The sequence below is a fragment of the Apus apus genome, chromosome 3, assembly GCF_020740795.1.
Source record: "Apus apus isolate bApuApu2 chromosome 3, bApuApu2.pri.cur, whole genome shotgun sequence".
NCBI classification, from domain to species: Eukaryota; Metazoa; Chordata; class Aves; order Apodiformes; family Apodidae; genus Apus; species Apus apus.
Window position 1 is genome coordinate 15,222,604 of NC_067284.1, and position 22,848 is coordinate 15,245,451.

Below are 22,848 nucleotides of genomic sequence, written 5' to 3' on the forward strand. Positions count from 1 at the left end.
AGTATTTGTGACTATCCTTGAATTTCTCCCAAGTAATCTGCAGGATGCAGGTACTCAGCCAGATGTTTCATGATCTTTAGTGGCTACTGCACCCATAAAATAAGTTTATTGGTGACTGAATGTTTACTTGTAGTCTTACTTAGAAAGTCCCTGGGTATCTTGAAATGCCCTCTCTCTTGTTGCCTCTTCAGACTTTTCATGCTAAACATTTGAAGGTTTCAATAGAACAGTTGCCACTATTTCCAAGTGTATTTCAAGTTTTGTCTCTTCATTTCTAGCCCCTGCAAAAGGAAAAGCAACAGTTCTTCTGCGTTTATGTAGTGCTACTGCATAAATGTGGATAGGTCTGTGTTCTTCCATTTTCTAGTTGATAGCACATTGCCTATATAGACAGATCTGTTATAAACTAGACCCTATTATAACTAACTGGGTCTGGACCACATGGACATCTGAACTGTTTGATGTCAGCAGCTGTTGTCTGTATTGCCCAGATCTTACACTTTACAGCCTTTTTGAGCCTCTCTGGCAGTGTAAGAAATACCTTAACAAGATCTTGTCTCTGTTAAATGGCTTCCAAATTTGACAGAGCAAAGAGATCTTTCTCGCTGCAACTGAGAGCTGTCATCTTTATTTCCAGCATGGATCATTCTAGAAAAAGCTATATTATACATTTATATATTTAAGAATGCTGGATATTTTAAGTCACAAACAGGGAAATGAAAGCTGAGCAATTTAGACCAACTTGCTTGGCAATGCCTTTAAACACCTTAAAACCACAAGTGAAGTTTTGTTCTGTATGATGTTTTTGGCCTCTTTAATCAGACTTCCACATGAGTTTCTTGATTTCTTGCTGAGAAGTCAACCTTGTGCATTTAATTATAATTTAAAAGATTTGAGTTGAGAACCTGATAATTTATGTTTCATATTGTCAGACACTTCTTTTAAATAATCCTTTCGCAAAGCAATTGCAATTAAAATGTGGAATCCATGTCATTTATGTCTGCTCAACAAAAGTCTTACTAAATGCTTTTGCACAAGTAGTTCTGTGAAAGATGTGACATGCCACTTGCATGAACAGCTGTTTGTGTCAGTACAAGTTGGCAGTCAGGTCTGTACTATACTGTCAATTATTTAAAAGATGGAAGCCTGACATATTCTGTGCTTTATAATTTTTACTGTCTCATGAAAAATACTAGAAGAGACTTTTTTCAAAATAACGTGACGATCTTCCCTTCTATTCTGGACAGCTTTTTTTGGAGCTCAGATGAATGCATTTATTCATGTCATTATGTACATGTATTATGGATTAGCTGCCTGTGGCCCAAAATTTCAGAAATACCTTTGGTGGAAACGATACTTGACCATATTGCAATTGGTAAGTAAAATTCCTTCCTTTATCACAGAAGGCATTGCCTCTGGGTGGATTTGCATTTGCAGAGCTTTGGAACAGATGCTACTGCTTCTGAAAGTTCTTAGCTGTCTGATACAGCTCAAGTTAGAATACTTCCTGGAGATGGAAATACTTAATTCATTTCTTTAAAAATATGCAGCATAGATTTGTGTGAGAAAAGTCTAATTTTACTTGGTTTTTTTTTCAACTGAATTGCAAAAGCCTATTCAAAAGGCAGGGAAAATCCAGGTCTCTTAATGTCTTCTCATTTTTCTATATATGAAAACTGGTGCCAGGTACTGTAATAAATTTTATTAACCTGGTCAAGTGAATGCATGTATGATGTTACAGCCAAATACGGCTTCCCTACCACCCCCCAGTGTAGCAGTTTTAATAATTAATTAATCAATAAATATAGGTGCAGTCAGGCCTACAGAGCATATTGAGACCTTCTTGATTCTATATTTTCTGTCTTTCAGGTGCAGTTCCATGTGACTATTGGCCACACAGCCTTTTCTATTTATATTGATTGTCCTTTCCCTAAATGGATGCACTGGGGTGTCATTTTCTATGCTATCACCTTCATTTTCTTGTTTGGTAACTTCTACTATCGGACTTATAAGCTGCCCAAGGAACCCATAAAGAATGGCAAAATAGCAAATGGTGCTGTTGCAAATGGAGTAAGCAAACCAGAAAATAATGCAGTGGTGGAAAATGGAAAAAAGCAGAAAAAGGGAAAAGCAAAAGGAGAGTAACTTGATCCAGGCCTTAACCATTGTTGGCAGTGAGGAACCTCCAGTTTGGTCTATAAAAGGAAGAAAAAAACACTATCTGTACCAATTAACCTTAGGTTACTGAAGAGCTAGAACACAGGTATTTTCATTATTTATGAAGATTGTTTTAAGAACAACACTAAAGTTGAATTTCTATTGTAATTATGTAATTATCATGCATATGGTCTCTGTGTAAACTTGTAGACTGCTGGTGTTGGTGAATGTAAGGACAAATTGCAGTTGATTCCATGTTTAGCAGTCCAGAAGTTAATAATGCCATTGATACAGGCAGTTTTATTGGCACCCACATTTCTCTGGGGGAGGGAGGGGAAGGAAATAGCATTTGGATACTTGTGTTTTCTTTCCAGAAAATTATTAAATTTCAAATTATGATGTATTATCTAATCAGAATGCTCAACTTTTCTTGTCCTCCTTGGAGAGTATCTTCAGACACATTATGTTTATGTGCTGTCAGAACAGTGTTTGACTTCTCAGACATTACTTGATTTAATTGAATGTCTGTTACACTTGTGGTTTTTTTTTTTCTTATGTTGAAATATACCTACCTCTTCATCTGCTGAAAATAATATTGAGCATTAAATAACTGGTTTCTGAAATATGGAGTCCTCTAATATAAATGCACGTTAACTAATTTGAGAGAAAAAAGTATTTCCTGTGGGACTAAAAGGGATTTTTGGTGGTATTTTTTTGGTTAAGTCATCAATAACCTTTTCCAATGTAAACTTATACTTTGGAGCGGTACTTTTAGTATAGCTAAGTGAAGAAAACATTTTAAGAATATATAAATATGAAACAATACATTGTTTGAAGCAAGAAGTAAAAGCAGGTTCGCTGCCTGCTGTCCATGACTTGCATTAAACCTGTGGTGCTGACTGAGACTGAAAATGGTAAGGTCATATCATGGTGGAGAGGAAACAACAATATGTAATTCCATTTAGAAATGCTGCATGTGTGGGTAGTCATGCTAACTACAAGACAGTTTATTGGGAAAGAGAATTTGGTTAAAAAATAATAAATACAGGAAGCATAAAATGTTGAAAATGCTGCTGCTGCCTGATGCACATTAAAACTCTATTTGTTTAGACACTCGGAGACAAAGGATTGCTAGTATTCAGGCCACCATTTTAATGTGATGGCCAGAGATGGGCTTCTGAAACTACATTCCCAAAATATTCTTGGTTCTTTTCAACCTAATTGACGAAGTGATTCTGCTGATCATTTTTAGTCAAAACTGCTAAAATATGTAGAAGCCTTTTAGACAGCTTCTCATCTGATACGTTAACAGACTTCTTACTGCTCCTTTTGTGAAGAAGATATGGAAAGAGTTATTCTCCTTCTAAGTAATGTGATTGCTAAGAGAGATGTTTTGAGCTGCTCAGCCTGCAATGAGTATAGGACAGGGGTGGAATTAGAAACCATATCCTGAACTCCCATGTTACCTGGTCACCAGTGCAAGAGCTGCATTGTTGCTGTCCAAATGCATTCCTCCCTGCTCTGGTCAAAAACATATTTGTAGTTAGTGACAAACTTCCATCCAGCAAGTGACACAATTGTTGCAGGAAAAAAAGTACATGGAGCTGTAGGTGTAAAGTATGTGACACCTTTAATAGGTTTGCTTCTTGATTATCCATTTGTCAGTTTGTAATATGCAAACAAACAGGATGCATCTTCTGTATATCAGGTTTGTCTGTTGTCTCTATACTAAAAACAGTCTAAACCCAAAAAAGAGGTCCTAGGAAAAAAAAAGTGTTGGATGTAGTCTGTAATATTCAGAAATAATTCCTAATGCTGGAGTTTATTCAGCTAGAAGGTAATTAATACATAATCACCACCAAAATACACCACTGTGGATTTTATGGCAGAATATAGGATTGTGAAAGGATGTCTCTGCTGAACTGCAATTCATGTGACCATTACGTTTCCTATTTGCTGTGTCTTGTGACTCTTCCAGCCTTGGTTTGATGCTTTTTATATCTGCATAACTCTATGTATTTATGTAGTGTGGCATGGGGAAGAGGGATAGGGGTCTACCCTTCCATCATGGACAAATGCCACTACCCTTAACCAAGCCAAAATGCTGGCTGGGTGGGTAACTTTGGGCTGACTATGGAGCAAATAACTACATGGCAGGCTCACAGATTTACAGCACACCTGCTACTCCAAGGTCGTGGCTAGTGAGAATACACTTACCCTACTGTAAACTCAAAGTAGCTTACCCGAGTTTGATTAAAGGGTAGCTTCTTTCTATTTGCCATAGGAAGTGGGCAGCTAACCTGTAAATCTGTATCATTCCTTGTACTGTGTTGGATTGGTTGTTCGCTCTGTCTTTCTCTTGGTAAGCCAGGTCTGATAAGCTGATAATCTTCATGTGATCTAGCTCTGCAAGAGCATACTAAAAAGTATTCCATTACAGGTTCAATTGTGTCTTTGCTACATTTTGTAAAGTAAGAATTATGTCTTGCATGTTGACAAATATTTAAATAACTCAAAAGTCAAATTTTCTCTCCCCTCATCATGCATGGAAGCTGCTTAAAGTTGGTGACAACTTGAACCTTATTGGCAGAACTTGAGTAGAATCCTACCTTCAAACTCTGGGGCACTTGGTAACTTAAGAAAAAAATGAAACGACCCATTTGCCAGAGTGTATGCATACATACACACGTTGTCTGGCACTGTGGGTAGATAACAGTAGTTTGAGAGTTTGGCAGTTCATGGGGAAAATAATGAGTTATCAAATTGCTGGAACACTGCTCTTTTGAGTCCATCTTCTGCAATATGGCTTTCCTAGGTCTGTTTATGATACATTTGATCATTCATGTGACTTGAGTCCCATTATGATCTTGACTCTAATGGCCTTATTAAATGTGCATTTTTGTAAGCATGGTCTTGAGTGCAATACTTCTGTTTTTGACTATGCAGCCAGACTCACAGGATACAGGGCTGAAGTTGTACAGCATTTTCTTTTTCAAAATTTGAGGCAATGATGCACATGTGAGATACTGCCAGATTCATTAAAGTCATCATTGAGTCCTCGGCACCTCAGAATTTTGCCATGGAAGTAATAGAATTTCTGTATAAATGTGTGTTCTTGCTATACACAACTGAAATTTAAATGATAAAATCTACTTTGCATGTTGCTTTTGGTTTTTGTTTTTGGTGGTGTTTGTTTTTTTTTAATAAATACTTACAAATTATTTGAAAGTTAAATTCAAACCCTTTGGAACTTTTCCTTTTTTACCAATGAAAGTTTTGTTTGTTTGGGTTTGTTGTTGTTGGTTTTTTTTGCTAACAATTCTGAAGCTCTTGGACCAGAGTCTCTAATTATTTGATGCCATATAAGCGATACTATTTCATTTAGCCTCATCTCTAGCACTGACAGTTGTTTGATTCTTTTAGCACTTTGTCAGTGTAAAATAAATACAAATTATCTACATATGTGTGTGTATATATATGTGTACACATACAGTGTATATACATATGGGTTCTTATCAGGTTCTTTCAGTGTTTGAATTGAATTATATTTCTTTAATGTGAAGTTGGCACGAGCTATTTTAGAACAGCTATTACAGCTTGAGGAGTAAAATGAAGTAGTTTTCATTGATCCACAGATCCAGTATCTGTCTTGCAGACGTAAATAGTATTTGTCAGTCATTTTAGACATATGGTGGCAGACAAGCCAGAGCCATTTCTCCCAGTGTAATAAATATTCTGAGGCTTCAGTTGTAGATTTGAGGGGAGGAACCTCAGCTCAGAGGAGCTGAGGAATTATGTTGTTTTATAGTAGGGATCATTCTAGGAACCAGTAGGAGTAATTTGCTCCAGGTCTTTGTGAAGTCATTGCAGTCAAATTCTCTGTTTAACAAAATACTTTTGAAATAAATAAATATTTTTCTTAAGGTTCAAAGTATGCCCTGTTTGATTATGTGATCATTAACTTCTTCCAGCTCCAGATCAGGAGAAGATGAAGGCAAAGTAAAAATGCTGCACATTTTTTTCAGGTTAACCTTAGAGCAGGTTTCTTCAGAGTGATAACTTGACCTCCATGGGCTGGGGAGGCAGGTAAGAAAGGAGTAAATAGCTGTTGTGCTGAAAGGTCTTGCTTGCAAAACAGCTCATGAGTCCACCTGCTGTCTCTAAAAAAACTTGAGTAAAATTGTTCATGGTGCCTGAAGTTAAAGCTTTTGTGACATTAGTGTGGGATGAAAGTCATAATGTTTAAACAAGTATTTAAAATCAGATCTATATCAGTTAAAATTGAAGAGAATGGGGAGTTTATTAATTATCTGAATGGTGTATTTGTCTTGGTTAGAAGCAGGCTAAGCCAATTGGCACCTAGAGCAAGCCACCCATATAACATCTCACTGTGTTGTGGTCTGATGAGCTGGCCCCCTTTGCTAATGGAAGCAGTCAGAGCTCTGTGGGAATCAGTGAGGTGTTCCCTGTTTACCTCAGCAGAGTACGTTTAACCCTAAAGAACAGTGAAATACCTGCTTTTTGCCAACGTCCCAAGAGGATGAGGGAAACGTCTGGTTCAGGATGCTGCTTTTGCGTAAGGTTGTTCATGCTTTTGTAAACAATAAAAATAAAAAATACTTTTTTCATGCTGTTTGAGTTTGGTTTATGCATTCCATAGAGTGTTCTTCTGTGTCTCATCTTGCTTCAAGGTGCTTTCTGATTTTACAGTTTTGCACAGGTTGTGCTGGTGTAGTCTGGTTTGTAGCCCAGAAGCTCAACAGTAACATTCTTTGTGGCACATCCTCCCATTTTAAGGTTTAGGAGACTTTATAATTTTTGAGATTGCCCCAAAATGATATTCCTGTGGCTTTGAAGTCACCCTTAGGGATCTGACTGAAAATAGTATGTCCGCTCCTTGAATATATTCTGCCTGTGCAGCACATGTATTGGCATCACATTTGGTCCAAAAATCATCTTAAGGCTGAGAGAAACTGATGTGTCAGATGGAGTTGGCTTTTGCTTCTCTCCCAGGATGGCTTGTGCCTTGGATACGTAGGAGAGGGAGGGAAGGATCAGCAAAGCGAGAAGTGGATATAGTGCCTCAGAGTAGTGATTCTAGCTAAGAAAACTTCTCAACCAATCTTTTTTGAGAAGATGGTGATAAGAGAATCTTCATGCTGTATTCAAGGGTCCAGATTGTTTGGTCTTGGAATACTAACAATGGGGATTACAACTAGCCATGTGGTTTAGTTTTTGCTGGACACTGCTTTGTGTTAATGTGATGTCTCCTCTCAGAGAATCTGGGGCACTCTTGGCAACAGGTGTAATTATTGATTACACGTTGCTGCATATGGTAAGTTCCTTTGTAGCAACTCCACAAAGTATGAGCTCTGTAATTAACCTTATAACACTGAGTTGCACACATGTTGCACTCCTAGCACCCGAATGCAAATAGCTACTCCGGGTGTCAGGAAGCTGAGAATCAAGTCTGCCGTCATAGCAAAATATGGTGTCGTCCATTATCTCTTGCCTGATTTTCAGCTGGTGCTCCAATTCATTGCTTCCATCCTCCCTGAAATCAGAAGATACACCAAGTGTTCAGAGCAGGATTTGTCCCTTAGATAATTAACATATGCAGGTGGTAGGTACTCTGTCCAGCCACCTTTTCCACAATACTTATTCCCCACCAGCAATTAAAAATAAACATATGTAATCAAGTTAGATTCATCACATGATTGGGTAGAATAGACTGCATCCTTTGGCTTTCATGTTTGCATTTCTTTGTGTCACTCGCTTCTTTAACATCCAGGAAATTGGAACTGGGGGAAGGGTTTTACTGCCTGTGTCCTTGCTCAGCTCAAAGCACTGGAATTACCACAAGGCAGCGGGTGAACACACACTGTCGTCTTAGCCGCAAATGAAGCATGTACTCAAAAACAGTTTTGAGGGCAGTACTTTCTTGCTATGGACTAGTGCCTTTCAGTGTCTTTTTATGCTGGAGAATTCTAGGTAGCCCTGTGAATGTGCACAGACTTTTCCATCGATTGCCTGATGCACCAGTGATGTCGCATTTGACTTCATTACAGATACCCTTCTTCATGGGCAAGATTGCTGCTCTTGCAATCTGCACAGTGCCTGGTGTCCAGGCCCTGAGTCGTGCACACTGGCCTGATAGTATTAAAACAGTGCCAGTAGTTTCTGCCGGACCACTGTGCAGTCAGTACAGCTTTGAGGGGGAAATAGCTATTTGCAGTTTGATTCAATATGTGGGAATTGATAGGAGTTCTTATGATGTCACTGCTCTCTGTCAAACCACTATCAGGTAGGTTTTAGTCCGCTAAATGAGAATAAATGTTTGGTTCTTGAAATGAGTCAAAGATAAATGTTGTCTGTCCTTATCGTTAGTTTGAGAACTTATTCTTGCAGTGGTATTGTCTTGATTTCTTTCATGAGAAAGCCACCTTTATGCTGGTGTCTTTTGGAGTATGTTTATGAGAGAAAACTAGAGAAATACAATAAATAACTTGGGCCAAAAGCTAGAGAACATGGACTGGCTGCTCCTGTAGTTTTGGCCTTGCCTTTAGGTGTTGCAGCAGTTAAATGACTGTAACTGTTACTGCAGTGTATTTATTATTTATAGATGCTGTAACAGTATACAAGTGGTGTACTTTGCACATAAGTACATTATGAAGAACTTTAAAATTGCTCTGTCTTAAATTACAATAAAGAGAGCTATTTATCTAACCACAAATGCTTGTAGTGGAAGTAATGACAAGTGTCGCAGTCCTGCACTGGCAGGATTCGCAATTAGTATTTACTCTTTATTGTCTAATTCATAATCTTCATCACAGCTTCTGAGGAGATTCTTGCAATAACAAAAATCTGTGAAGGTGAAAATCACTATATAACTGCTAAAAGCCTATTTTGTAGTGCTCCTATTCTTTGTTGGTTTTTCTTGTAAATGTGTCTTCAGGTCAGGTGCTTGCTTACTGAATTACTCTGGAGTGGGATGTACTTCATAGAAAGATCTTGTAGTAGTTGTAAGTGGATAAAATGTTAAAATGGACTCAGGCGTGTTGTACAGTCAAGGGTTTCAAGTCCATGGCATCACTTAGTACACTGGCTTTGCCTCAAGTCATGCTTTGGGCACAGGGAACTGCAATTTGGGTCCATCCACACCATTATTAATTTCCTTTACCAGACAGTAGATTCTCTCCCAGCAGATTCAGCTGGGATTTGATATCTGACCTGGTTTCCACACATTTGGCAGAAGGGGCAGGAGATGTCATTGGGCCAAGGAGGATTTTTTTTTTTTGCAGTTCTGGCTACTCTGAAATGGCTAAACTTGGCAGGGGGTATTTACGCACTTTCTGCTGACAGCTCGAGGTACAGAGTTTGAATAAAATGTGCCTCTGGACTTTGTACTCGAAGAGAACCTCACATGCCTTTCAGTCCTTCTTAATTGCTTGACATAAACCAAATGAGCTGGAAATACTCCAGTTAAACAGAATAAAAACCCACAAGCTTTTAGGGTTCCTTCAGAAAGTAAGGCTTTACGTAGTAGCTAGTTTTTTACTGAAAACTGCCCATATTTTCCCCTTTGCTGTCTTTAACCACTGTGCATGCCTTTCTGCTCTGCTAGGGTAGCTCCTTGGACAAAGATTGCTATCTGTGTTCAGGCAATAATTTACTGCTGTACTTTGTCACTGGGTCATTTGAAGTGACTTATCTTATGGTCTGAAATGCTGAAGAGTAGCCACAGTCTGATGAACAGTAACAATGCTTTGCATATAATGGTCTCAATGCATCACTACAGAAGTGGGTGTTCTGGATAACCTAGAAAAAAAACCAGCATTTATTACATTTTGTCTTCCTGCTTAATAAATCCAGGGCTCCAAGGACAAACTCCAGTTTTGTATTTCGTGGTACGAAGGTGTGTTGTGCCCTCATAACCAGAGCTTATGGCTGCGAGAGACGGAGAATTCACTGCGCTATAAAATCACTTTGTTAGAGATTTTATACTGAGCTATTCTCCTCTGTGATCAGAGTTTAATAAAAAATGGATTTGCATATAAATCTGACTTTCGTTTTTTATTTCTAAGTCAGGTAACTAGTACAAATATTTTCTTGCACAGGTAAAAATTCTCATCCTGACTTTTTGATCCTCTTTAGGCGAAACTTCCTTCAGTGAAGATTTTCACTAGCTAAGGACACTGTGATGCTAACAGAATTTATTAGAGCTCACTTACTGTCTAGACCTCACATTGCATACTGTGACATTCAGAGAATAATAGAAAAAGAAGTACCAAAAACTTCAACTGTTTTCTATTTAGATTTTTTTTAAGTCTTTACAATTAAGGTATAGCAATTTCAATAAGCACTAGAAGTGGTAATGTATTTTAAGTTTAAGCAGTGGTGGCTGTGGCAGATTCCTTATTGAGAAAAAGCCTGCTTTGTGCTGCAGACAAGTGCATGGGAATAAGGTTTTTTTCCCTGATTTCTGATACTTTATTAAATATGGTTTTGATAAGATATCATTCAGATACGATATTGTATGTGCAACATTTGTAGCTCAAACTCTCTTGAATGCCTCTGGTGGCACCGGTACTACAGAATATGCCTGTAGTACCATAATGATAAGCAGTCAGCAGAAGTTGTCTGCCCCACAGGTTTATAAATTCCTTGGATCTGGAAGGCCTTGTTGGAAGCCCATTAAAAGCCATAGAGGTAGTGATCTGCTGAAATCCGTTGAATTGACCCACTAGGATGACAGTTTGAATTCGAAATTAAGCCTGTTGTGTTTTTTCATACTTAGACTCACATGTTACCTTGCGAAAGTATGGTTCAACTCATTTTTGGCATCCCTCTGAGGAAATTTCTTATTCTTTTAAGGCCTTAAGTCTTGGACTTCGTGAGGCTCTTGTCCTTTTACCTGGCAGCAGTGCTGGGCTCTCAGTGGTTTCCATTCTAATGGAATTAGAAGATGGCTGCTCAGCAACTCTGGGAGGTGATGACTACAATAGAAGGAATTAATTTCCTTGTCTGTAATCTGTTTTGTTTGGAATTTTAACAACTGACTAGAGCCTCTGTAGGTCAGACTTACTCAGACCTCAGTCAGACCAAAATATTATTGGTATTTTCTTCATATCTTGATGCATGTTTTTGATTAGAGGTAGAAACATATGCTGGGTTACAAACAGAGACACGAGGTGTTAGTGGTTTGGTTGCTTTTGAATTGCAAGGATATTGAAAACAGTGTGTTGTTTTAGCTGGACAAGTGATTCTGGGCTCTGTTCTCCATTTAAAATTATGGTGTAGCAGTTTTGGCCGCATAGCCTCTCGAGGCAATGAGGTTCTTTTTTTTTGTTTGTTAAAAGAGACACAGAACCCTTAATGGTGCCTTTGTCACCAAGTAAAACTCCCTTTGTAAACATGGTGCTGGACACCAGGATTAGCTATCAACATAGTTATCACCTGGTGAGCAGTGTATTATATGATATATATTCTAGTCATTATAATTATTAATAATAATATCATGATCAGTTATATCATCCTGTATTAATATTACTATAATATCTGAATTGTAATTTTTTAAAATCCATAATCTGCCAGAAAGCAGATAGTCAACAGCTTTTTTCCAGCACCGTGGGTAGGCTGGAATATAACAATAAGCTCCATTATTAGCTGTAAAAGCTATGTTTGGGAACCAAACATTCAGAAAAAAAAACACAACAGCTTTTTTGTGTCCTAAATCCTTGGTTTAAAGAAAAAAATTTTTTTTTTTTTAGTCATTATATTCAATACAACTTTTGTCTTCTCTTTCTTCAGCATTGAGAAATAAAGTAAAAAAGAAAAATCCTGGAAGGAACCTCACTCAGATTATTATGTGCTGTTCTTCTTGTGCCCCCTGCTATTTTAGTAGCAGAAGCAACCAAATTAAGAAATGCCCTCATTATTGCTTACTAATACTATTTATTTTAAGAAAATCAGAATCAGGTTTTAAAGCACCAGCTGGAACCTGTTTACTGCTTAGATAAAATAGCCATTATGGTTGTGAGGAATGCTATGGAAAAGGGATTAATGATACGGTCCATTGGCAATGGCAGGTGGGCTAATTATATTTCTTGATTTCTTTTTTAAGCCACTATAATACAGTCTAAACACTTGAGCCAGAAGCAGCATTTTAGGTTAGCAAGGAGGAATCCATACACACCCAGTAGGGTGGCCCTGCTGTCCTGTGGAAGTGAAAGAAATAGAAATCATAGGAATGTTTGACTATGATGTCCTTTTAAAATTCCAGCATTCCCATCACTGGTCATTCCTTTTCCTTGGGACTGGTTTACCTTTGAGGACTTACTAGATTTGGACAAGCTGGAGAAGTGGGCCCAGGTGAACTTCATGATGTTCAACAAGGCCAAGTGCAGGATCCTGCACCTGGGCCGGGGCAACCAGAGATAGGAATACAGGCTGGGGGAAGACATGCTGGAGAGCAGCTCTGTGAAAGAAGACCTGGGGGTACTAGTGGATCATAAAGCTGGACACGAGCCACTGGTGTGTAATTGCAGCCCAGAAGGCCAGCTGCATCCTGGGCTGTGCATCAAAAGAAGTGTGGCCAGCAAGGTGAGAGAGGTGATTCTGCCCCTCTACTCTGCCCTGGTGAGACCTCACCTGGAGTACTGTGTCCAGCTCTGGTGCTCTCAATACAAGAAGGATGTGGACCTGTTGGAGTGTTTCCAGAGGAGGGCAACAAAAATGATCAGAGGACTGGAGCACCTCTCTTGTGAAGACAGGGTGAGGGAGTCAGGGTTGCTCAGCCTGAAGAAAAGAAGACTCTGGAGGAACCTTCTAGCAACCTTCCAATAGCTGAAAGGGGCCTACAAGAAGGCTGGGGAAGACCTGTTCACAAGGGCATGTAGCGATAGGACAAGAGGTAATGGTTTCAAGCTAGAGAAGGATAGATTTAGGTTGGACATTAAGGAGAAGTTATTTAATGTGATGTTGGTGGATCACTGGAGCGGGTTGCCTAGAGAGGTGGTGGAGGCCCCATCCCTGGAGAAATTTAAGGTCAGGCTTGATGGGGCTCTGAGCAATCTGGTCTAGTTGGAAATGTCCCTGCTTGTTGTAGGGAGGTTGGACTAGATGACCTTAGATGTCTCTTCCAACCCAATATATTCTATGATTCTATGCCTGAACAGCAACTTAAATAAGTAAATAAGTTAAAATATCAGGTGCTGAGTTCCTGCTGGTTGCAATTTAGTGGGAAAGGTGAAAATTCCTATAGCTGCAAACTGCATTCATTGTGGAACATTTTCTAGTTGACACTTGGATTTAGCAGGTTTTGCACAACCTGCAAGCTCTTATCCATTCATACGCAGTATAATCTGGTGCAGGTGAGTGGTGGTGAAGGCACAGCCAGCTTGATGACATATCTCACTGAAGTGTTTCCTTATGAAAACTGGGAGCCTTTCCTAACTGCTGATGTTTTTTAAGGAAGAGCTGTATAATGTTCTGGCATTGCTAGGTGGGGCGTTTCTGCAGCTCCACCTCCTTGCCTTTAAACAAATTAACTGGTGGGCGATCTTAAAGTGGCTTTTCTGGTGTCCACCCAGCACCAAAAGCAAAAGCTGCTCTCTCTGGAGATTCTCAACATCAGAAAAAGACCACTCTCAGGTGTTTGGCTTTAGGGTATTTATTTTCCGTAACGGGGAAAGGAAACCAAAAGAGAAGCTCTATAGTTTATCTGGAATGGCTACTATGCTGTTTAACTACAGGAGGTTTGTATGTTTTCCAGGAGCTACAGGCAAGGATGAGAGTGGACTGAACAAGTTTTGAGCAGACACCCTTCCTGCAGTGTGGTGTCATGCCCTAACAATAGCGTTATCCCTCTTGGCAGGACTATAAAGCGAGGTGATTCTTTGTTCAACAATAAAAAGTGAGGTAGGTAGCATGTGGTAGTTCTAGCTCTTTGTTAATATTTTTTCCCAATTAAAAAAAGAAAAAAAAGAAAAAGAAAAAGAAAAAGGCATTCACAAAGTGGTTGGAATACCTGGTAAACAATGAGAAACAAGACTTGCAAGAACTTGGGTAGTGATGACTCTCCCCTTTGATCCTGTTCCTTCAGCAGCCACGGCAGGCTGCTGCTGCCTCTGCAAGCTCCCTATGGGACACGTCACATGGAGGGACTGGAAAGAAGGTCCCCCAGCCACTGCTGCCTCCCTGGGCAGGGCAGCATGGAGGAACACCAAGAACTGGCAGAGCTTTTGGTCTCCTGCCCATTCCCAGAGCAGCCTGAATCTTCTCATGCAATGAATATGCTGCAATGCGTGATTTGCACCTCCACAACTTCTGCAGTTTCTGGTCTGGGATAAAAGACCCAATTAGTTTGCACAGCATTAAACAGGAATTTCACTGAAAGCAAATGCCGTATCCCACTATCTTGTTCATTAATAGACTCTTTTTAAGCTGGGATGTAATTAGCTTACATCATTAAAGTTTTCAAGATAAGCCCTTTCTAACACACAGCTGAAAAGCAGGCATATGAAAATATTCATAATTGCATGAAGCAAAACTAAAATTACTCTGCTTGAAAAGCTTCTGACACAACCATAAAATCAAAAAGTGTTTACTTTGCTGTGTGTGTCTGGATACACATGCCAGCACCTCCATTACTGAAATTTGGATGTTGCACTTTTCACTTCTGTCAATCTTTCTGTTCCATCAGGTGCATGTGTTATCTCTTCTGTCAAGTCTATACAGGCTGTTTTCTGTATTTCTGAGGTTAAAATGAAACTAATCTGCTGTTGCATTTTTTTTTCTGCAGCTCTTGCAAAGGAAATTGTACAAGCCCCCAACACCTTCCTGGTGCTACTAAGAAGCAGTCCCTGCTACCTCAGTTCAGCTGTTCGTGTGCAAGCCCTGACACCTTTGTCAGCCACATCAGGGCAGCTCGTCATTAGCTCCTGCACCCTCTGAGCCACAGGAGGGAGATTTTTTTTTATAATGCCACAGAACTGCTTTGTTTCATGACTCCAGAGCTCATAAAGCACATTGCTGGTGATCAGCTGGTTTTACCAGGGGTTTTACATGTGTATTTTACCAATGAATGAAGACTAATGATGTGGTTGTACTACAGCTGGCAACAAAAAAAAATGCTACGAAGATAAATCAGCCCAACGTTTGAAATGCCGGCAACAGCTTGGGGACGAGGCTGGTAGCTTTCCCTGAAAGGCACATCTCCTCAAGTGGGGTCCTTCCCCTCATCCCGAGAAGGGCAGGTGTCCCCATGAGGGTGGAAGTCACCTCTCTGCTCCACCCGTTCTGTTTGTTTCCCAGTTCCCAGCCAAACCCTCTGTTTGTGCCCATCGCTTATGGAAAGGATTGACCAATCTGGCTCCCGCCGCAGAAGCGCTGGGTAAGGCAGGAAAATGTGCCAAAACATCACCAAGCAACGAGGAAACACGAGCAGGTTTGGTCTTGGTGTTGCCTATGCTGCTGCTGCAGAGCCCTGGCTGTGCAAGGCAGGCCTGCCTTATCTCCCCTGCCATCCTTCCCATCACCTAATTCTGCTTGGCTCCACCAGTGACTCAGGCTATTAAATGGGCGTCATATTTTATTACAAACCTGAGCTGATTAATTACATGCTGTTAGGCAAACAAGTACAGGGCAGCTGTAGAAGGGGGTGGTGATGCAATGGAGGTGCAAACAGAAAAGTTATCACTTCTGGAAAGGGAGAGAAAAAGGATTAAGGATCTGAAAGTAACGTAACCAGAAGAGCTGCTTGGCAAGGTGGATCAGTCACCAGAGGCACTGGGAAAGCCTTGCTGAGTGTGGTGCCCACCCACTGTGCTGGCCCCCTGTGAGGCTGGAGAGATGCAGAGCTCCTTGTTCCACTTAAAAAGTAGTGCTTTTTAGGAAAGATTTTGGATGTTCTTTGAAATGGTGAGTGGCTGGGCTGGCACAGGGATCCCGCTCATTAAAGGGGAGGGAAGCACAATGTTCCTGCAGCCCTCGGTGTTCCTCCACCCAGCAATGAAGCAGGGAGAGGAGGTGTCCATGTGGCCTGGCTTTCCATTTGGGTCAGCATTGTAACTTTGCAGCCTAACTGCACATCAGCATTATCAGTTTGTAGCCTGATGAAAAAAGGGCAAGGCAGTCCTTGCTGGGGAGAGCCAAAGTGTTCTCAGTGGCTCCATGTCACTGCTCTCACCCATGGGGAGGAAGGACATGGCTCCATCCCTTTGCAGGGAGCAGCTGCAGGGAAAAGCAAGCATGAGGGCAGTCAGGCTTATAAATAGCTAAAAGGGCAGGTGTCATGAGGACTGTCCAGTTTCTTTTCAGCAGTGTCCAATGATAGGACAGGGGGCAAGCTGGAGCACAGGATGTACAAGCTAAACATAAGGAAAAACGTTTTTACTGTGAGAGAGTAACAGAGCACTGGAACAGGCTGCCTGGAGAGGCTGTGGAGTCTCCTTCTCTGGAGACCTTCAAAACCCATGTGGATGTGTTCCTGAGTGACCTGCTCTAAGTGATTCTGCTCTGGCAAGAGGGCTGGACAAGATGATTTTTTGAGGTCCCTTCCAACCCCGACCACTCTGTGACTCTGTGATTTCCTGTTGCCAGCCCTGCCTCTCAGGGCACAGGCCAGGAACACCTTCTTGGTTAAAAGAAGGCTACATTAACACCATTTAAAAACCATTTCAAAAATTTTGGGTCCAAGACAGGAAGTGATGTGGTTTAAGAAGCTGGGAACATCAGTAGATGAGCACATGAATCACTGGAGCAGCCTTTGGCAAGGGGGAAGTCAGCAGGTATTGCGTTGAAATTACTGTGGGTGCAAGTTCACACCCTTTGAAGTGCTGGCTAAGCCAATTTGTCTTTTGCTGTACCTGTTTGTTGCTTGAAAACATGAGGAAATAAACACTTGTGCTTGCTCTGTGAAAAATACTGACTCTTCAGGGCTCGAGCTGGAACATCCCTGTGTGCTGGGTTGACCCTGGCTGGGCACCAGGTGCCCACTACAGCCTCTCTGTCATTCTCCTTCCTCATCTGGACAGAGGAGAGAAAATAAGAAAAGGCTCATGGGTTGAGACAAGGACGGGGAGACAAATTGCCGTCATGGACAAAACAGACTAGACTTGGGGAAATAATTTATTGCCAATTAATACCAGAGTAGGTAATGAGAAATAAGAGCAAATCTAAAAATACTTTCCTTCCACTTGTCCCTCCTTCCTGGACTCAATATCACTTCAGATTGTCTCTTCCTCCTCCCCCTCAGTGTCTTAGAGGGACAGGGAACAGGGATTGTGGTCAGTTCATCACATGTCTCTACTTCTCCTTCTGCCTCACACTCTTCCCCTGCTCCAGCATAGGGTCCCTCCTGTGGGAGACAGTCCTCCATTCACTTCTCCAGTGTGAGTCCTTCCCACGTGCTTGACTTCTTCACAAATTGCTCCAATGTGCATCCTCCATGGGGTCACAAGTCCTACCAGCAAACCTGCTCCAGCATGGACTCCTCTCTCCTCAGGGCCACAGGTTCTGCCTGGGCTCCAACATGGGCTGCCCACAGGGTAACAAGCTCCTTCAGGCATCCACCCGCTCTGGCATGGGGTCCTCCATGAGCTGCAGGTGGATACCTGCTCCACCTTGGATCTCCATGGACTACAGGGGGACAGCCTGCCTCACCATGGTCTTCATCATGGGCTGCAGGGGAATCCCTGTTCCTGTGCCTGGACCATCTCCTCCCCCTCCTTCTTCACTGATCTTGGTGTCTGCAGAGTTGTTGCTCTCACATGTTCTCACCCCTGTCTCACTCCTGTTGCACAGCAGTTTTTTCCACTTCTTAAGTATGTTATCCCAGAGGTGCTACCACTGTCACTGATGGTCTTGGCCTTGGCCAGCAGCAGGTCCATCTTGGAGCCAGCTGGAATAGGATCTTTCAGACATGAGAGCAGCTTCTTGCATCTTCTCACAGAAGCCGTCTCTGTAGTCCCCCTGCTACCAAAACCTTGCCATGCAACCCCAATTACACCCTGTTTTCCAATGCCACAGGAAACTCTCTGAAGCTTGTTGAGTAAGTGAAAGGGGTAAACAGAATCCTGTGTTATGCACCTCTAAACTCCCAAAGCCAAGCCCATGGACTCACCAACTCTGTAGAAGCTGCACAAGCCTCCTCCATGGTAGATGGACACTCACAGAACGTGTCTGAAAAGCGAAGGCTGTGCACACTGTGTGGGCTGGTGTGTCAGAAAAACACTTTAAGGGTTGCTGATCCTGGTTAACTTCTTCCTGCAGCTCTGCTCTGTCTGATGGGTGTCTCAGAGCCCAGGCAATAACACAGCCAGAAATGATGCAGGTTTGGAATGTATTACTAGTAAACTGAGGTGACTCATCACTTTCAAACAGCAGCTTCTGAGCACAGGTTGTTCATAACAGAGAAGGCAACAAAATGTACATCATCGAGGGATTTGGAACATCCTTGGGCAGTAGCACTGCAGCCTGGCATCTATGGAAAAGCTTCAAAGCCATTGGAAAATCATTGGATTAGGGAATATAAAACTAAAAAAACAGTTCTTCCTGGAGATTTTTATTTCAGGAAACAATTTTTTACAAAAAAACCTGATTTTTTTTCAATAATGAAATGGAGTTACATCTTGTATCTCATCCTGGACCCCACCCTTGCATCTTTTTAATACTTTCACCTACCTTTCTATGTGCTATGCCATATTTTTATGTAGAATTGCAGAAAAAAATTTGCCTGGGAGGTCTCTCTGGGGACCTTCTTGTCCAAATCCCTGCTCCAGTCAAGGCCAATTTCCAACAACTGAGAAGCTCTTCAGATAACTCCTGCGCATTACTGAAAATATGACCTTACCAAACACTCACCCTTTGGAAACCTGAACCAACCCAGGGAAAAGGCAGAGGGAGGCTGTGGGTGTCTCAAGTGTTAGTGGAGGGGATGGACAATGGAGAATCTGAAATAGGTGGTTAGAGAGAGGGTTCGTGGTTCAACTGGCTCATCTTTTGCCTACATGTATAAAGAAAGAGTCTGGTTTTCTCTTAAATCATGACAAATGGACAGCCAGCCACTTGCTGGAAATAATGGTGATTCCCAGCAAAAAGAACATGCCACCCATTGGGGTTGTTCAGAAACTGAACATTCAACAGTGACCAGCGTTTAGCATAAGAACAGGGCATGAGGTCCAGCTTCAGGAAACATGGCCAAAAGCTCCACAAGAAAAAATGATGTCAAAAAAGGAGGTGATCTTACAACATACTACCAGGAGAGGTCCAGAAGCCCTTTAAGCTGGCAGAAGTACTGTATTTTTTAATGAAATATCCAGCAGACCAGCATGGAGCTTATGCTCCTGGATGAGGCATGCAAAGGGCAAAGCCTGGTGGGTGTCCCCGAAAAATAACAGGCAGCAGCTCACTAAGGAGATGGGAGAGAAGAGGTAAAGACAGATAAATAGTTCTTTTATGCATTTAGAAAGAAGCAAGATGGTATATTCAAACAAAATGAGAGAAGTCATAATTTTTAGCTGCTAAGTTATACATGGGGACATTAAAAGTACGTATTAGACATAAATAGGTTTAAGTCTTGCTACATACTCAGGAGGCCTGGAAGATCTGCCTAGAGGATAATTGGCCCACTCATCTTCATTTTCAACACATCCTAGTGCAGCAGGGACATTCCTGAAGACTTACAGAGTCTTAGCATTAAACCACTACTAAAAAGGCATAAAAATGAGCCTGGTAATTGTAAGACATTAAGTCTGACATCAACCTGAGGTGAACTGATGAGACTGCTGACAGAGGGACTGGACTGGTAGATGACAGGAACAGAAACTAGTGTTGCTCGCTGTGCAAAGAGGAGAAAGGCATGGCTTGGGGTTTTTTCTGCATGGAGACTACTTGTCTGCACTCTGTGCAGGCAGATGCTTTTCTGTGACTCGTTTGGTTCAGTGCCATACAATACTTCAGTGACACTATTGGTAAGTCATGCCAGAAGGGGCAGATAATGCTGGACAGGCAGAGGAGGAAGGAAAAAGTGAGAAACAGAAGAGAGGATGCCAGGAATGGAGGAGGAGATGGAAGGTGGCAGAGGAGGAGGTGCTCTGGGAGCTGGAGCAGATGACTACTGCACTGTTGAGGACCCACACCAGAGCAGGTTAATCCTGAAGGACTGCAGCCCATGGAGAACCCCAGGCTGGAGCAGGGGAAATGCATGAGGAAGGAGCCACTCATCCGGACTGACCCCAGCTCCTGTGCCTGGAGCTGGCAGAGGAGTAGGGGAAAAAGCCGAGCCTGGGAGAAGGTGGAGAGGAAAGGTATTATTTTAGTGTTTGCCTCGTTTCTCACTACCTGAATCTGTTTTAACTGGCAGCATATTCAAATATTTTCCCCCAGTCTAGTCTAGTTCTCCTGTGATTGTGACTGGCAACTGATCTTGCTGTTCTCACCTTGACACGAGACCTTTTTTTCACACTATTTTCTGAGAAGGTGGGAGGATGGGTGAGCAGCTGGGGTGGGGTTGAGTTTGGCTGTTTGTGAAGGCTAACCTGCCACATGTAGTTCAGGGGAAGCAAAAAGAAAATGCATTAACTAATTACAAAAAAAAAAAAAAATTAAAAAAGGATTATTAATAAAGCTAATATGGTAAGAAGGCAAATGATGTGGATACATCCTTGCCTCTCTCAGGAGCTCCCTGATGTGATTTCCAGGATGTCCTTGGACGCTGTAAGTCAGGGACCCAGTGCCATCTCCAGCTATTCCAATTATTATTTATGAAATATTATTATTATATCATGCTATAATATTATAAGTATATAATATTGTTACGATATATAATTATATATAGTAACATATGATATATTGTTATATTATTTGTAATAATATAGAATTTTATTATAATATATTAAATTATTTATTATTTATGGCAATTAATGCTATTGGCAGGCTGATTTTTCTCTACAGCTATTTTTGCACTTGTACACATCTGCCAGTTGGGAAAAAATAAAATAAAATTTAAAATTAAAATACTTAAAATGACATAAAATGACATAAAAGAATATAATATAAAAGAATAAAACCACCAAGCCGTTTCTCTCTGAAGTACTGATTTTAAATCTTCTTTACCCTTCATGTTTGATTTAACTACAGCGAAGGAGCTCTTGGAAAAGTTTGGAACCGCTGTTAGCGTGTGCTGTGCTCACGGTAATCCATCCCCTGTGTATCTTAACTGTAAACACACGGCTTTCCAGAGAGCTGCGGCTGAGTCTCCCGAGACCGATAAAGAGCTGAGCTGTATTTTCCAAAAATACCCACTAGAGGGTAGTCAAGGACCTTCCTTGCACAGCAGGTTTGCAGCGGGGCGCCCGGGCGGGGGAAGCCGGCGGGAAATGTCACCCAGCGCGGCGCGAACAATAGCGGAGCCCCTGGCAGGACCAGCAAGCACGGAGAGGAGGATTTCAGGGGAAAGAAATGTGGGGCTAGCTTAAATCCAGCCGGGACACGTCTGTACCACAGCTCCAGAGACCCCAAACTGCCAGAGAGGCACAGGGCAGTGGGAAAGGGGGGCTTGGTGACCCTTTTCCAGGGAGCAGAGCGGGGACCTCCCCCGCCCCGTCCAGCCCCGCTGCTGGGTTTTCTTCCTCTTCTTCCTCTTTTTTTCTGTCCCACCTGCAAGGAGAAAAGCTTTGGGGGTGACCTCCGTGCTAAGCGCCTTGGCAGAGCTGGGGTTTTCTGTCAAAAAGCCCGGGGTTTTATACTGCCAGCATGGAGAGGGTTGGTCTGAGACGCTGGGGTATAAAAAAAGCAAACCAACAACTCATAAACAACAGCTGCTGCTATTCCAAGATTATTGACTATTTTTATTGTGCTGATCACTCGTAGTCATTTTAAACGGGCAGCCAATGACTGTCCCTTATAGGCAGGCTAGAAAATGGGACTATTTTACCACGCAGGTAAGTCACAAACACCTACAGAGGCCATATGAACCTGATAAATCCTCTGGTCACAAATTTCTGTTGGTGTTATTATTATTCCAGGCCTTTATTTCCCCCTTAAATGCTACAAAGGGCATGTAAAATGGTAGGCATAGTCTCAGAAATGCTGGCCCTGCAAGGGTATGCATGCCGTTCGTCTTTTGCCTTCTGTTTCAGAAAAAAAATAAAAATCAATAATAAGCGTCTCTTTTCAGTGTTGAAAGAGAAGATTTTTACTATCCAGCAGGACATCTCAGTTATTGACCTTGAACGCTAATCAGTATGTTTGAACGTTCTCCCCAGGTTTAGAACCGAGGCTAAGAAAAAAATCTAATTAAATCAGCAGGGGGCACGATTCCTTCAAAATATCCCAGGCTTACCCAGCCGTGTGCCGGGTTTCTCTCTATTCCACAGGGCAGAGCTGCCCACCGATACTATTTTTAAAGCTCTAATGTGGTTTTTCCCAGTTAACCTATTCATCCCCTGAGCTGCCCCATGGGGAAACTTTAATATGTTATCAACGTAGTTGGGGGTCCTACAAAGGGACTCCACCCCAGCAGTGGGTCAGTACTGCAGGGTGTTGCTTTAGTTACCCTTTTTTAGTCCTTTTTTCTTATTTTCCTGGATGTCCCAGTTTCCTGGGGGCAGCCCCAGCCTTGGCTTCCTTGCCATTAACCTGTGGTACTCCAAAGAAGTGTGGGATCACATCTGCCTTTGGCCATGGGTC

General features: G+C 41.7%; 1 protein-coding gene across 1 annotated transcript in view; it reads left to right on the forward strand.

Moving 5' to 3' along the window:
* The window catches only part of ELOVL4 (ELOVL fatty acid elongase 4), a 38,677-nt gene extending 31,892 nt beyond the window's left edge, over nt 1-6,785 (forward strand). Inside the window, exons 5-6 of the mRNA XM_051616001.1 lie at nt 1,248-1,375; nt 1,870-6,785. Of these exons, the coding sequence (XP_051471961.1) occupies nt 1,248-1,375; nt 1,870-2,145 (404 nt within the window). The 3' untranslated portion in view covers nt 2,146-6,785. The remainder of the gene's footprint in view (nt 1-1,247; nt 1,376-1,869) is intronic.
* Nucleotides 6,786-22,848: the final 16,063 nt, after the last annotated feature.